The 16,081-nt window shown below is 51.6% G+C and overlaps 1 protein-coding gene across 2 annotated transcripts; it reads left to right on the plus strand.

The window, feature by feature from the left end:
- Positions 1 to 231: 231 nt before the first annotated feature.
- Positions 232 to 15,251, plus strand: Atox1 (antioxidant 1 copper chaperone). 2 transcript variants are annotated; one of them, XM_004836547.4, is made up of 4 exons: positions 232 to 376; positions 6,582 to 6,657; positions 10,799 to 10,955; positions 15,130 to 15,251. In XM_004836547.4, exons 1-3 carry the CDS (start codon positions 371 to 373, stop codon positions 10,921 to 10,923), a joined length of 207 nt encoding a protein of 68 aa, XP_004836604.1. In that variant the 5' UTR covers positions 232 to 370; the 3' UTR covers positions 10,924 to 10,955; positions 15,130 to 15,251. The 2 variants fall into 2 exon arrangements, with proteins under 2 accessions (XP_004836604.1, XP_021096634.1); XM_021240975.2 differs by lacking the exon at positions 15,130 to 15,251 and adding an exon at positions 14,944 to 15,107.
- Positions 15,252 to 16,081: the final 830 nt, after the last annotated feature.

Consider the following 16,081-nt stretch of genomic DNA (forward strand, 5'->3'; position numbering starts at 1 on the left):
CCGGGGTACTGACCGGGCGAACAGAGTGAGGTTGTCCCTTTAGGGCAGGACGGGTTCTGTCCGGTTCTCGGCGCTGCCGCAGGCCGGAAGCGAGCGCGCGGACCCACCGGGCTGCAGGCGATCCACACCGCCGGAGTGGGCGGTGCCCGAACAGAGCCCGCCCGGAGGGGCGGGGGAGGGGGCAGCGCGGGACACGCCCCTAAGGGTTGCCCAACCGCAGGCACGCCGTGGGCGGGGCTGGGTCCTGGCCCGCCGAAGGGGCGGGGCCTCCCTGTGCGCACTCCCGGAAGCGTGGCGGATCCCGTCCTCTGGCGGGGAGAGGCGTTGCCGTTGCTGCCGCCCCCCTGCAGTCCCCGCTGTCGCCTCAGTCATGCCGGTAAGTGGCCCGCCGCCTGCCCTGATGCTGCGGCCGGGAGCGATTGTTCCTCTGCGTACTCCTCGCCGCCCACCCTCCGGCCTCTGCGACCCTCCAGAAACCCAAAGGGTTCCGACTAAAGCGGGCCCCGGGATTCGAGGTGCAAGGCCTGCTGGATCGATCACACGCCTGGACCTCCCTGCATATTCCGTATGGGGAAACTGAGGCCCACGAAGCGGCCGGAGAGCGAGCGCGGGGTCGCCTGGTCCCTGGCCTTGCCCGTGGACGGCCCCGCCCGCGTGCTGGCCTGGGGCCGGGGTCGCCCAGCCGGTGGGTGGGCCGAGCGTCGCCTCAGACTTTGCTTTCCTCACTTCCCCTGCCGCCTGGCGGGCTCCCAGGTCAGCTCTGGGGTCGGGGACTCGAGGTGGTGCTTTTCGCCTCTCCTACCCGGCCTTTCTCATCCTGAAGCCCCGAGACTCAAACAGCGTCAGGAACCTGCCCACCGTGGCCACTTGTCGAGATCAGAGTCTGGGGAGAAATGAGTAGGTAAGGGGGACTTAGCTTGCTTGCTATGCAGCTGTCTAACCAGCCATATACGTGGATGCTTACAGCCTCCTCTCTTAGGCAAGAGATGAAGGCAAACAAGAAAAGCCCAGGAATCTATTGGGAGCATTTATTAGGAACTGGGTAGAATCAGGATGAAGGCCCTTCCTTCCTCTCCCGGCCTCCAGGTCAGACAAAACCAGTCCTACTGGCTTGGGAGAAGGCTCTGATCCCAGTGGGTTCCCCAGATGCAGGCTTGGGTCAGGGAGTGTGCAGCAGGCTCCTCCAGGGTGTTTGGCTCAGGCCCTGGGCCAGGTGGGTACCCCGAGGTCCCGGCAGGTGCACAGTGGCTTGGCAGCCTGTCCATTGGGAGCTGACAGGTGAGCCCTGGGCCCCCTGGGCAGAGACTTAAGCCTGTCACGTGTCATTTCCTTTGAGTCTTGCGGGGTGCCTTGAGACAAATCCTTAGGTAATACACTGTAGACAAAGAAGCAGACGGGATCGGCCCTACCTGTTGAGCAAGTCCTCCTGGGCAGTGTTAGAGGTGACCGTGAATCACCTGGGACCCTGGAGTGGGGGCCACCAGGTTGTTGCTGGGGGTGGCAGTAAGGGAGAGGCCAGCTCGAGGCTGTGTCCACTTCTGGGGCTTTGGGGCCGTGATGAGAACGAGGAGGTGCTGAGCATTGTATCAAAGATGCACACTTGAAGGAAGGTGGGCGTTCGCCTGGGGAATCTGTATCCTAGGGGCCAGCTGGGGCAGCAGAGGCACATCACTCCCCTCTCTCCTCTTTGATTTCTTCATTTGTAAGATGAGGATAAAAACTGACCTAACGGGACCATTGTTGGTACAACTGGGGAAATGCCAGTGGAATATACAGCACAGCCACTGACGAATCCAGTCTCCAGGAAATGGAAACCAAAGTAGACCAGGCGCACTGTAGATCCACAATTTTAACTGCCTTTTTTCTTGTACTGGGGATGGAACCCAGGGCCATTTTGTTTTTTTAATTTTTAGAGACAGGGTGTCTATGCAGTTCAGACTGGCCTCGAACTCACTATGTAGGCCAGGTTGGCCTCGAACTTGTGGTGATCTTCCTGCCTCAGCCTCCTGAGTGCTGGGATAACAGGTGTGCGCCACCATCCCCAGCTGAACTCAGAGTCTTGAGCATGCTGGGAAATTGCTGTACCACAGTGCCACATCCCCAGCCTTGGGTCAGGCCCTGGCCTTGATCTCCAGCACTGCAAAGAAAAATAAAAAAATTCTTTTTTGAGATGAAGTCTTGCTGAGTTGTCCTACTTTGCCTTGAATTTGTGATCCTCCTGCCTCAGCCTCCTAAGTAGCTGGGATTACACATATGTGCCACCATGCCCAGCTTCAACTCCATTTGAAGAAAGACCTCGGTGGTTAAGAATTGAGATTTGGGGAATTGGCCTAAGAGTCCTAACCTTTAAACCTCAGCTTCCTCATGTGTCTAGAGAGGCTGATAAACTGGCTACAGTGTAATCACAACACTCAAGAGGCTGAAGCAGGAGGGTCTCCCCTTCAAGGCCACCTTGGGCTACATGGCAAGTTCAAGGCTGGCCTGGACCATATATATAGTGAGACCCTATGTCAAAAAGGGGAGTAATAATAGTAGTCGTACCTACTTAATGGGACTGTTGAGATGATTAAACAAGATAATTCAGAAAAAATGTGCAGAACAATGCCCGGCACATGATCCGCACTGAAATAGTAGTGTTAGGAGATGCCGGGTGAGTCATCGGAGTGTTCAGGGACGAAATCATCTCTTCCCTGGACTCGATCCCCACCTTCCTCTGTCTGAGAGTCTGGTGAAGCCGTTATGTGTTACTCTGAAATCGCCTCTGAGGGACTCCTTTTACAAGTGGCCCAGCAGGAGCCCCACGCAGCAGGTACTGGGACAGGTCCTGAGAGTCGCCTCTGCAGAATGGTTGGCTCTGTCCTTCCGCAGATTTCTGTCATCCTCACATTTAGTTTTGCTGCTAAGGTGGAGGAGGAGAGCCGTGAGGAGTCCTGTTTGCCACCGGAAGTCACCTCTGACCTCTGCACGGCCTCCGGAGGGCGGCCCCAGAGGCCGCAGGTCCCTGAGCAGCAGTGCTTGCTCTTCAGCGAGGTTTCCACTTTCCAGAGTCAGGGCTGTGGGTGGTGGGAAACTTCGCCGTTCCGGCCACACACGATTTCCTGGGCCTGAGGAAGCCTGGGTCCCGTGGGGGTCACGTCACGGGGTGGGCGCCTTATGAACCCCTGGGAACTTCGCTCTCTGCCCGGAGCTGAGTAGAACGAGCGGCTCCCTGGCTCCCTTTTCCGGCGGGGAAGGTGAGCGAGTCTGACACGTCGTAGGCCCTTGGTAGGTTTCACTCCTGTGCTGATCTTGGGGGCTCAGTATACGGGCTCCAACCACCGATGGTTCTCCCCGGTGTGGTAGGATCTAGAGCAAGCCCATGCAAACTTCTTGAAAGGGCCAGGCGGCATACACGTCGGGTTCCACAAACTATATAGTTGGGGCTACTCACCTCTGCTGTTTCACTGCAAAAATAAACAGGCTTGTCTGTGTTCCTATGAAGCTTTTTTTCTTCTTTTTTGCAGGGGGGGTAATGGGAATCAAATTTTTTTTCTTTTCAGTCCTGGCAATTAAACCCAGGGCCTTCGCACTAAGCTATATTTCTAGCTGTTTTTATTTTCGTTTTGAGATAAGTTCTTGCTAAGTCACTAAGTTGTCCAGGCTGGGCTCGAACTTGTGATGCTCCTGTCTAGGCCTGCCAGGGTGCTCGGACTACAGGTGTGCGCCCACATGCCTGGCCTGGCAAACCTGGCTTTGTGAATCCAGGTCTCAGGCGCAGTGTGGGTAGGAATGACCCGGATGTCCTGTTAAAAGTAAGGACTCTGATCCAAGAGTTCCGGGCTGGGGCCTTAGAGTGAGCATTTCCGGGAGCCCCGCTTACTTTTGTGGTATTGGGGATCGAACCCAGGGTCTTGTCACTGAGCCACAACCCCTTTTTTTGAGGCAGGGTTTTGCTAAGTCACTAAGTTGCCCAGGCTGGGATTGAGCTTGGTGTTTTGTTTTGTTTTTATTTATTTGTTTTAGTTCAGGGAATCGAACTCTGGACCTTGCCCTTTCAAGGCAGGCATCGGAACCACTGAACTAAATCCCAGGCTGTTTTGTTTGTTTTTGAGACAAGATCTCACTGTACAGTTCAGGCTGGCCTTGGACAAACTATGGAGCCCGAGTCGGCCTTCACCTCACAGAGATCCTCCTGCCTCAGCCCCCAAATGCTGAGATTACAAGTGTGCACCAATACAGCTGGTTCCCCCACCTTTTTCTTTCCTTTTCTTTTTTTGTGAAATACTCCAAAACCCCAGACCTTTTGAGTGATGATGACATGATGCTACAAGTGGAAGATTTCACATTGACCTCATGTGATGGGTCACAGTCCAAACACGGGTGCCCTAAAAATATTCCCTAAAATACCTTCAGCCTATGGGTACAAAGTATACACAAAACAAATAAATTTCATGTTTAGACTTGGGGTCCATCCCAGTATGTCTCATGTATATACAAATATTCCGAGATCTGAAAAAATTTGAAAGCTGATATACTTCTGGTTCCAAACCTTTCAGATAAGGAATACTCCATCTGTAATAGATTTGAAATATTTCATGTGTGTCATGAAAAAGGTAGACATTGTGTTTTGTTTTGTTTTTGAGACAGGGTCTCGCTATGTAGTCCAGGCTGACCTTGGACTCTATGTAGCCCACTCTGGCCTCAAATTCACAGTGATTGTCCTGACTCGGCCTCCTGAGTGCTGGAATTATAGGCATGCACCACCACATCCAGCTCTTACTAATTTTTTGAGGCACTAGGGACCAAATCCAGGGCCTTGGATATGCTAGGCAAATGCTTGGCTGCTGAGCTGCATCCCCAGCCTGTGACCCTGCTTTTTGAGGGAAAGAAGAGACCGTGGAGAAAACAGGCATCGTAATCCAGTAACTAACTTTTTACCCGGAGGAACTCCGTACGAGGCTCCAAGCTTTTATCCAGTGCGTTGCTCATCCATTGCTCTTTGGTGAGAATCCCGAAGCAGGAGTTCCAAACGGCGTAGACACGGTTTTCGAGAAGCAGGCGCCTGGGAGCCACCTGGCCCAGTGGCCCGGCCTGGAGCCTCCCAGGAAAGTGCCAGGATGCGGTCTGAGGCTGCGTCCCGGGGAGCCCGCTGCCAGGACTCACTCAAAGGGCTGTGAGCTTGCTCCCGCGCCCTTGTCCCTGCAGCTGGCCTCCTCTAGAGGGAGTGACCCAGGAAGAGAGCAGGGTGGAGCTAAAGACCTCGCCTCGGCAGCGTCCCTGAGCACACAGGCCAACCCTGAGACCCTGCTCAGGCCCTGCCCAGCGGCAAAGAGGCCAGAGGATCGAGGCCGCGATTGTGGCCGCCTAAAGGGCTGTGCCCGTCTCATCTACCAGCCTGGAGAGCGCTGTCATCCCTCTCCATTTGAGGGGTTTTATTTTCCTTTTGGGGCAACTGGGTTGAGTTGAGGGCGTTCCCACTGAGCTACATCCCCAGGCCTTTTTCCTTTTTGTTTGGAGACAGGATCTCGCTAATTTGTCCAGCCTGGACGCACACTTGTCATCTTCCTACCTCAGCCTCCCGGAGTGCTGGGATCACAGGTGTGCGCCTCCACGCCTAGCTCATCCCTCTCCATTTTGCAGATGTGGACACCAAGGCCCAGGGGAGTGAAGTCACTGAGTCATGGTCATCTAGCTAGTAAGCTGGTGTCGGACGTCACAGTTACCCGATCCCGGGTGTTCACATTGCCAGAGATTAAAAAAAGAGGAATTATTAGTGGGTCACCCTTTTCCGAAGGCAGAGAACGCGGCTCAGAAATCCTCAGGCAGCCGTAACTGTTACCTGCTCACTCGGGAACGTGTGGCGCGCTCTGCCCGCGCTGTCCCGGAGCTGGGGACGCAGCAGTGACAGGAACAGGACCGCTGTCTCCTGGGACTGCAGTGTGGGCTTGGGGAGAGGTGCTGGGGGATCACTCGGGCCGCTCTCCCGACGGAGTGGCCCGCCCCGGCCCTCTCAGAACCCGCGGATTTCGGAACCTCCGGGGTCCCAGCACGGAAAATCCTGTTCTGCGGCAGAAAAGGGCGGGGATCAGCGCTGCTCGAGGGGCTGTCCGTGCGAGAGTTCTGGGAGCCCTCGACTCGGCCCAGAGCGCACGAATCTAATTTGAAGATAGGAGCGGGCAGGAACTGTTTCTGACACTGACTCTCAGGGGGTCCTTTCCTTGTGTGCCAGGCCCCGAGTGGATCTGCAGAGACCACTCAGCACACCGTGTGGGCTGTAGAAGCCCTTAGTTACTTCGCTAGAAAAGCTGAGGATCAGAAATAAGGACCCAGTGAGGGTCTACACCTGCAGTCCCAACACCAGGGAGCCTGAGGCAGGAGGATCGCCGGGAGTTCGAGGCCAGCCTAGGCGCCATAGTGAGTTCAAGGCCAGGCTGAACTACACAGCGAAACTGTCTTAAGCAGAAAATAAAAATGATTAAGCGTGCAGTGCCCCTGACGCCACCCAGACCTCCCGGTCTCTGCGCTGGGTTTTGGCCCAGTGGGCCGGGCGCCGGTGCAGCCCGAGCTCCCTGCGAGCTCGGCTCACGTCCCCCTCTTTTCAGAAGCACGAATTCTCCGTGGACATGACCTGCGGAGGCTGCGCGGAGGCGGTCTCTCGCGTGCTCAGCAAGCTGGGAGGTGAGTGAGCTGGGGCTGCCCCGCCCCCGAGCCAACCGGTGGGAGTGGGAGGGAGTGGCCCCGTGAGAGCGGACGTTCGGAGAGCCCGCCGGCCTCCGTGCTGGCTGGGCCTGGTGGCTCCCTGGACCGCATCATTGAAGCCTCTGGACAGCCGTTTCAGGTCGCAGCTTTGAACATCTCTGCCCGCCCCCCACCCCCCAGTCCTTTTCTTTTTTAAATCTCGAAGCAGGATCTTACTGAGTCATTAAGTTGCCCAGGCTGGGCTTGCAATTGTGATCCTCCTGCCTCAGCCTCCCAGAGTGCTGGGATGACAGCTGCGGGCCCACATACGGCTTCACCGTGTCCATTTTAAAGAGGGGGAGCTGAAGGTCAGAGAGGCTCGGTGGCTGGCCTGGAATCGCAGGGCCAGCAAGGGCCAGAGCTCTGGGAGCACTGGTTAATACATTGGTGACTCCAGAGCGACGGCTTTTGCTGTGTGACACATCTCAGTGTTGTTGTCCAGTGAGACTTTTTAAATGTCCTTTTTTTTTTTTGGTGGTAGGAATTGAACCTAGGGCCTTTGCACTGAGCTACATGCCCGGCCCTTTTTAATTTTGAGATGGAGTCTCACTGAGTTGCCCAGGCTGGGATTATGGCATGGTCCGCCAGGCCCGGCTCTGTTCAGATCCCTGGGTCTTACTCTGTAGTTCAGGCTGCCCTTGAACTGGCTATGTAGCCCAGGCAAACTCGCAGAGATCCTCCTGCCTCAGCTTTCCGAGTGCCAAGAGTATAGGCATGCACCACCACACACCTGGGACGCAAGAACTCTCAGAGCATCTTTCAGACATATTTAGAAAATCATTATTTTCATCCAGCATCCCCACCCTCACCTCTGGGGAAACTGAGGCCCCAGGAAAGCTGAAACCTGGTCCTGGGGCTCAGAAATGACTGGTCTATGATCCGAGTCCCGGCAGTGCTGAGGCTCAGGCGTGGTCAGCCTTCTCTCTTCCGGTTTTTGTTTTTTGTTTTTCATTTTTGGTACGAGGGATTGAGGATTGAACTCAGGACCTCGCGTTTCTTTCATTTTTAAAACCCTAGACCGAGATGAGACCCAGTTTTCAGAAGGCAGCCGTGCTAGTGGCTCTCTGAGCTGAGCTTTCCAGGTGAAGCAGGGATGTTGGCCCCGGTGCCCGAGGGGAAGTGACTTGCTGGGGAGAAGCTGACTGCAGACCACCCCTCTGCACGGCCCCTCGTGAGCCCGGACGGCATCTCCTTCCCTTGGTGACTTCGGGTGCCTGCCCTGGAGCCTGGACTCTAGGGACAGTTTGTTTCGTTTCGGTGGTGCTGAGGATTGAACCCAGGGCCTTTGCACTGAGCTATGCCCCAGCTCTTTTTTATTATTTCGTTTTAAGTCATGGTCTTGCCAAGTTGCCCAGGCTGGGTTCAAGCTTGTAGTTTTTCCTGCCTCAGCCTCGAAGAGTGCTGGATTACAGACCACCGTGCTGCGCAGTCCAAGGGATGGACTTCTTTTGGAATCTGCTGTGTTTGGTGACCCCATGGTTTTCCTTCAGCTGCGTGCTACTGCCAAACTATTCCAAAGATGAGGGAGACCCTCATGTGACAGAAACAAAGATCCGGAGCACAGCAAGGATGCAGCAATGCCAGCCGGAGTACCCGTTACCTACAGGGATGCAAAATCTTGTGCCCTGTGCCAAGGCCCTGGGGCAGCGCTGAGCTCAGACAGGCTTCGCCTCTTGGGGAGGTCACAGGGCTTGCGGAGTTTGCTAAGATATGTTCGAGTATGTTTGCTATCATGATAGCAGTGAAAAAGTAGAAGCAACCAGCCAGGCATGGTGGTGGCTCATACCTGTAACCCTAGCACTTGGGAGGCTGAGGCAGGAGGATCGCTGGGAATTCGAGGTCAGCCTGAACTGCTTGGCAAGACCCTGTCTTGAAAAGAAAAAAGAAGTAGAAGCAACCTCAGTGTCCTTTAAGAGAGATTGAGGAATTAGGTAGGTGTACGGTGGGTCCACACTGTGAAAGACGAGGTAGCTGTTTCAAGGAAAAGCAAGGGGCTAGAGGTGGAGCTCAGCTTAGCAACTGTAAGACCCTGAGCTTGCTCCCCAGCACCCCCTTTCACAAAGTTCATTAAATTAAAAGTAAAGAATGAGGGCCACTCTGACGCCTGCCTGGCAAGTGCAAGGTCCCGAGTTTGATCCCCGGTACCAAAATAATAATAATAATAATAATAATAATAATGAGGGCCAGGGATTTAGCTCAGTGGCACCTCACCTGCCTCAAAAGTGCAAGGTCCTGAGTTCGTTCTCCAGTACAAAAAAAGAACGAGATGAGTCTGTATGTGCTAAGCGCAAAAGATAGAAAATAGATGTGGAAAAGTGAAACACTAATGTGATGTCACTTTGGAAAACTCTTTCTCATTTGCTTATCTGGGATGGATGCCAAACTAGTCAAAGCCATGTCAAGGGTCAGGATTAGTAGTTTTATTCAGGAACGTTTTTCCCCTGAAATGCTCCTGCTGTTGGGCAGTTTCTTTAGAAGTGGCTTGCCAGTTGAGAGTATTCCAGGGCCTTCTTCTTTGAACAAAGAATTGGACAAGAAAGCCAAAAACAGTGCCAAGAAGTTTATTTGAAAAGTGAGGTGAATGGGTACAGGAGAAACCAGCTCTGCAGAGCGATTTGGGATGAACAAAGTAAAAAGGGTAAAAAGCAAAAATATTAAGTATATCCAGTCTGAGAAATGTGTCCCTGTCATCATGGGAACTCATGCTAGCAGCTTCCCATCAAGTCTCTCCGAAGTCGAGGGGGTCCTGGCATTGCCCTGGGCGCTCATGATTGACAGGTGCGGCGCATTTCCCCAGCCCGCTCTACCACGCCCTGTCTCCTATATCAGCTTGTCTTTTACTTTTGCAATTAGAAAAATGAAAGCAGTCCTAATCTAGAGTAGGGATAGGCAGACTACAGGTTGGGGTCATATCCAGCTCACAGGCTGTTTCTATATACAATGCAGAATGGTTCTTAGAGTTTTCTTTTCTTTTTGGTACTGATATAGGGCACCAAGTAATCCAAATAAGCATAATAATCCAAACAGGGGAGATATTACAACTCCCAGCCTGCTAGATATCCAAAACGCAAGTTGATGTTTTCTAAAATTGAAGAGTGAATTCTAGGAACAATGGAAGTTAAGAGTGGGAAAATTTATTGAAAGACAGTTCCTGTCAAAGAGAGACAGAAGGGGGACCGGAAAGTGAGTTGCCTGTCCACCCCGCTTCTCAAAGGTGTTTCATGGGGCAAAACCACGAGGTAAGGCAGGTTGAAGGTGAGACAAAACTATAAGATCCTATGGAGGGCCGGGGATTTAGCTCAGTGGTTTTGCCGCCTGCTGCGCAAGAGCAAGGACCCAAGTTCGATCCCCAGTACCAAAAAAAAAGATCCTATAGAAAATTACAAGGTGGGCATGAGGTAGGACAAAGCCATGAGCAACTAATAAGATTACAAGTACAGTCACCCTGGTAATATGATTAAATGGGGTCAAATGGGGAAGCTAGTCTGGAACAAATGGGCCAGCTAGGGATGCTTTGGTCCCCAAACAAGGTGACTAAAGTTTATTTGGAATATCAATCACTGCTATTCATCCTCAAGGGAAGTAGGTGGGTGTAGTAGTTTTCGCTCCCTAACCAGTGAATGTACCTCAGTTGTTTTCCATGCTGAGAGCCCAGCCTTGTCTGTCTTGGAATAATTTCTAACTAACCTATCTGCAATAGTACTAGGGGATTTTGTTGTTGGTGTTGTTTCTGTTTGTTTTTTTGAGACAGGGTCTCACTGTGTAGCCCAGCCTGGCCTCGAACTCTTGGTGATCCTCCTGCCTCAGCCTCCTGAGTGCTGGGATGACTGGCGTGCTCCACCACATCTGGCTACGGGGAAGAAGTTACAGAGAAGGATATGTAACAGAGTCCACAAGTAGCCTATTGTGCTTCAAAGATTTCTTCTCTGGCCCAGATGCGCCTGTCAGTCCCTGGTCTCAGGGAAAGAGGCAGGGCGTTTGGTTCTGAGCAGTAATCCAGGAGCCTGAGCTCTTTGTTGCTGGAAGGGAACAGGGAGAGTCCCGGCATCTGCTGCCCATACCCCATTTCCTCTTGCTGCAGGAGTTGAGTTCAACATTGACCTGCCCAGCAAGAAGGTTTCCATCGACTCTGAGCACAGTGTGGACACCCTGCTGGCAACCCTGAATAAAACGGGAAAGGCTGTTTCCTATGTGGGCCCCAAGTAGCCCCGGGCTGGACGGACTGCAGAGCTCAGCAGGTGAGGCCCCAGCTCTGTCCAGCAAGCCTGCCGCTTACACTTCTCAGCAGGGTAACAGGCCCAGCATCCCCGCCTCTCTCTCCTTTTTTTAAATTTTAAAATTAATTTTATTGTATCACATCCCCCTCAAGTCCCCTCCCCTCCCTATGTACAAAAGCTTTGTTTCTATTTTTTCCTTCGGTTTTCACTTTTTTTCTTGCCCCTTCCTTCCTTTCTCCCTTATCTGAAAGGCGGGGAACCAGAGCTGTTTCCAATTTGGAAGTTCCCAGGTTTTAGAATATTTCCATAGGTTTCACTAATTGAGCATCCCAACTAGGAAAATCCAAGCCTGAAAGTTTCGTGTTGTCTTGGCAGGACTGGGGGCTGCATCCGGAGCCGCTCATGCTGGGCGAATGCTCTGCCACTGAGCTACATCCCCAGCCCTTTTTGCGGTTTTTTTTGTTGTTTTTTTCCAGATCCAAATTATGAATTTTATTGGTACATTTTAGGTATACAATATAATGACATTCATCATTGGGAATTTGCACCTTTACAGATTCTCTCTTGGTTCTTATTTTTCCCCATTCCCCTGTCCTCCCTTCAACCCCTCCACCCCTCCCTATTTACAAACACTTCGTTTGCTTTTTCTCATATTAATTTCATTCTCTTCTTTCCTTTCCCCTTCCCCTCCCACTTCCTTCCCCTTTGCCCCTTTTCTTCCTATTTCACATTACCTATTATACATTTAGTCCTTATTTACACTTTCAGTTTCTTACACGAGAGAAACTATTCGGTATTTATACATGTGTGTCCTATTTATTTCACTTAAGAGGATGGCCTCAGTGTGGATCCATTTAGCTATAAATGTCTCTAATTTCTCATTTTTATGCCTGAGTAGTACTCCATTTTATAGAAAAACCTCACTTTCTTCATCCAGTCTCCAGTTGATGGGCATTTGGGCTGTTTCTAAGTTTTAGCTATCACAAACTGTGCTGCTATGAACATGGGTGCACATATATCACTGTGGTATGATTCTTTTAATTCTTTGGGGAAGATCCCCAGCAGGGGAATAGCGGGGTCAAATGGGACTTCCAGTCCTTGTTCTTTGAGGTATCTCCATACTGATTTCCACAGTGGTTGCACCAGTCTGCACTCCCACCAGCAGTGGAGCAGGGTTCCTCTTTCCCCACACCCCCACCAGCATTTGTTATTGGTGGATTTCATGATAGCAGCCATTCTTTCTGGGGTGAGGTGGAATCTCAGTGTTGTTTTCATTTGCATCTCTCAAATGACCAGTGATGTTGAACATTTTTTCATATGTTTATTTGCTCTTTATCTTCTTTGAGAAATGTCTGTTCATTTCAGATGCCCATTTTCAGATTGGGTCTTTAAATTTGGGAGGTCTGATTTTTTTTAAGTTCTTTATATATTCTAGATAGTGTGAAAATTTTTTCCCACATTGTGGGTTATCTCTTCGAACTGTTGGTGGTTTCTCTTGTTATGCAGAAGCTTTTTAATAAGAAGAGATCCCACTGGCTGTTACTTTGTGCTAGTTCACATGTGACTGAGGTTTTGTTCATAAAATCTTTTCCTATGCCAGTGTCTTTAAGAGTTCTAACTAACCTCTCTTCCAGCTGGTTTAGTATTTCTGTTTTAATATTTAGATCTTTAATTCATTTTGATTTTAGTTTAGTGCATGGTGAGAGATCTGGTTTTTTTGTTTGGTTTGGTTTGGTACCGGGGATCAAACTTGGGTCCTTGTGCTTTCGAGGCAGGCGGTCAAACCACTGAGCTAAATCCCCAGCCCCTTGTTTTGTTTTTTTTTGAGACAGGGTCTACTGTGTATCCCAGGCTGGGCTCAAACTCATAATCCTCCTGCCTCAGCCTCCCGAATGCTGGGATTACATGCATGTGCCACCACACCTGGCTAAAATGGTTTTTTTGAGTCCAGATAAGATGCTCAGGATGTTTCCTATCGTGAAGCATTTAGGAATTCAGATTTCTGAAATGGGGATATGTAGCCCATACCTCGGCCTTTAGATCTACAGGGGGAAGGGGAACCCCTGGTTTATTTTCACTCTGCTGTCCGCCTTGTGGGCTGGTTGGAAGTACCGTATTCTTGCGTCATGGAAGTCATAAGTTCAGGGAGAGTCCCCTTAGGACCTGAGGGTGCGGGTCCTGGTCGGCGGGGTTTCTGTTCAGGTGCGGGCAGCGCGACCCCGCACACAGGCGAGGGGCCCTCCTGAGCCCCCCAGACAGTGACGCTGGGACCTGAGCCCGGGCGGTGTTCTGTGGACCCAGTGACCCCACGCACAAGTCGGGGTGTCAGGCACTTTCCCTCTTGCCCTTTCGCCCCGGACGCAACCCACGTGAGGACTGAAGTGGGTGCGCTGGGACCGACCCAGGATTGCTGGAAACTCCCAGCGTGGGCATATGTAGTTTTCTCTTCCGTACTGAGGCTGAACCCAGGGCCTTGCACGTCCTAGGCAAGCATCTGCCTCCGAGCTGCATCTCTAGCGCTTTTTATTTTATTTCTTGCACCTGGGCGTGGAGGTGCACCCCTGGAACCCCAGCCACTTTGGAGGTCTTGGCAGGGTTGGTTCTGGCCTGGCCAACTCAGCAGGCCCTTGTCTCAAAAAGTGTAAAGGGCTGGGGATGCAGCTCAGTGTGAAGGCCCTTGGTTCAATCCCCATGGCTGCCCAAAATGAAAAAAGACAGCCCCACTGAGTTCTCCAAGCTGGCCTTGACCTTTCGATCTTCCTTCCTCAGCTTCCCAAGAAGCTGGAATCACAGGCATGTTTGTAAACCATGCATAGCTTACTGTGTTGTTTGCTCATATTATTTTTTTAAAAATTAAGTTGAAATGGACAAGGCTTAGTGTACATTAATGGTGTTTGGTGCATGGGCAGTGTTGTACAGCTACCACTTCTGTCTGGCTGCAAACCTTTTCATCACCCTAGAAGAGCCCTCCCTGCTGCTTCAGTAGTGACTCCCCACTGCCTCTCTCTCCGGCCTCTGGCAGCTGCTCCAGATTTGCCTCTTCTGGCATTTCATGTCAGAGGAATCGAGCCAGATGTGACCTTTGTGTGCCCGGCTTCTTTCACATAACACCAAGATTCATCCCGTTTGTAGCATGTGTCTGTATTTTATTGTTTTCTATGGTTGAGGAGTTCTCACCATCATTTGTATTTCTTTTAGGAGGTTTCAGAATATATTAGTAGTGTAATAAAGTGAATTGCTAAGTATCTGCCACCCAGCTCCAACAACGACCTGAAATCTGCCGTTGCTGTTCATGTGCCCTACCCAGTTACTTGGAAGCAAACTCCAGCCTTTACTAGGTGTATCCGTGCCACAGTAACCATGTGCAGTATGGAAGAGCTGCTGGAGATTTGGATGCACACGAATAAAGTATCACTGAATCCCTGATCAGGGGCTGACAGTGTTGCTCAGTGGTAAAGCATTTGCCTAGCATGGTCAAGGGGCTCGTGTGCGCGTGCGCGCGCACACACACACACACACACACACAAATCACCAGGCAAGCATTACCAGATACCCCACACACTCAAATGCCATCCACCTTTGACGTCTGTTTTTGTTTTGTTTTTCTGCTTTTTTTTTTTTCCGGTACCAGGGATCGAACTCGGGTTCTTGCGCTTGCACAGCAGGCAACGAAACCACTGAGCTAAATCCCTGGCCCTGTTTTTCTGCATTTTTGAGCCAGCGTCTCACTGTGTAGTTCAGGCTGGCCTTAAATTCACCATATAGCCCAGGTTGGCCTCAAACTTCCAGCGATCTTCCTGCCTCAGCCCCCCGAGTGCCAGGATTAGGGGCGTGCGCCCCCAGGCCTGCAGACATCTGTTTGAAGAGGCTTCTCGCTAATGGCCTTGAAGCCAGGTTTGGGAACCCCAGCCGGAGAGCTTATTGGTCATGAAGTCACCTGGTCACCTGGCTCTCGGTAGACTATTTGCTCATGATTCTGTTACTGCCTTTGTGACCTAAACTGAAACAGGACGGGGGCACCGTGGGCCTGAGGATCCAGCAGCACCGGGGTGCCCTAGAAGAGGCCGCAGGGTTTGTCTTAGCACCACTACCAGCTCAACCGCAGCCTGTCGTGTAATTTTTACTGCCTCTGCACTGCTGCCGCATGCCCAGTAGACGGCGCGCTGGTTCCATAGAACGTCTCCGTCTCCCCTAGGCTGCTGATTGGCTTCCAGATGGGGACCTGCCCTTCCGGCTCAGCGATGGAGCCCCGTGGAGACCCCACTGACCCCGCTTTTCCCTAGCGTCTCTGCAATAAAGTCGAGCTGCCTCTCGGAAGAGTTGCCCTTTCGTGATCTTCTGTTGCCTGCCCTCATTACGCTGTCGCTGTGCTCACTGGGTCAGGTTTCTGGGGCTTCATACTGGGAGCCGGCCCACGCGCAGCCTGGTTCTTCGCGGTGTGATCTTCAGCAAGTTGCTGCCCCTCTGGACACCCTCTGCCTCCCTAACAGAGGGAAGCTGTTGGGCCAGATCAGCGATATCCTTTCTTTTTGCTACTTTCTTAGACTCCATATTTTGAGAAACTAGTGTAGCAAGTGAGCTGCATGTGGAAGGTTATCAAATGTCAAAACAGTTGGTACACCGGCAAGAGGCTGTAAAGAGGCTGCCACGGTGGCTTCCCATCCTAGTCCCCCCAGCTGGGCCGCTTGACCTCTGTGTCCACAGGCATAAAATGTAAAAGAAGCAGCGGCAGCAAGTGGTCATTAGGGGATCAAATCAGGTGATTTCATATGGAACCCCACCACTTGGGAGGCTGAGGCAGGATTGCTGTGAGTTCAAGGGCAGCCTGGGCTACATAGTGAGACCCTGTCTAAAAAAGCCAAGAAACAAAATCAGAAAGCTATTCTTTTTCTGCATGTTTAATCAAATATATATAAATGGTGATTAGAATTCTAGTCAGTCTAAAGATTAGTGCCTTACAAAGCTATTTTTTGCGTCAACAATTTGAATGTTTTAGTTTGTGTAGCTTTTTTGTTTGGGGAAGGATTTTGAGACAGGTCTCCCAGTTGGCTTCCAGTATATGGCAATTGCAGGTGTGCACCACCACACTCAGTAAACTTTCTCATCTTATATGCAGTGGACCCTTGACTTACGAACTCAGTTCATTC

Source organism: Heterocephalus glaber, unplaced genomic scaffold (assembly GCF_053883595.1).
Source record: "Heterocephalus glaber isolate CG9 unplaced genomic scaffold, H.glaber_assembly_v1.0 deba00001606, whole genome shotgun sequence".
NCBI classification, from domain to species: Eukaryota; Metazoa; Chordata; class Mammalia; order Rodentia; family Bathyergidae; genus Heterocephalus; species Heterocephalus glaber.

Excerpts from the sequence above, each read along its gene's own strand:
- Atox1 (XM_004836547.4), top strand. Across the intron at positions 6,658-10,798 it reads CGTGCTCAGCAAGCTGGGAG|GAGTTGAGTTCAACATTGAC; the intron begins GTGAGTGAGCTG and ends CTCTTGCTGCAG.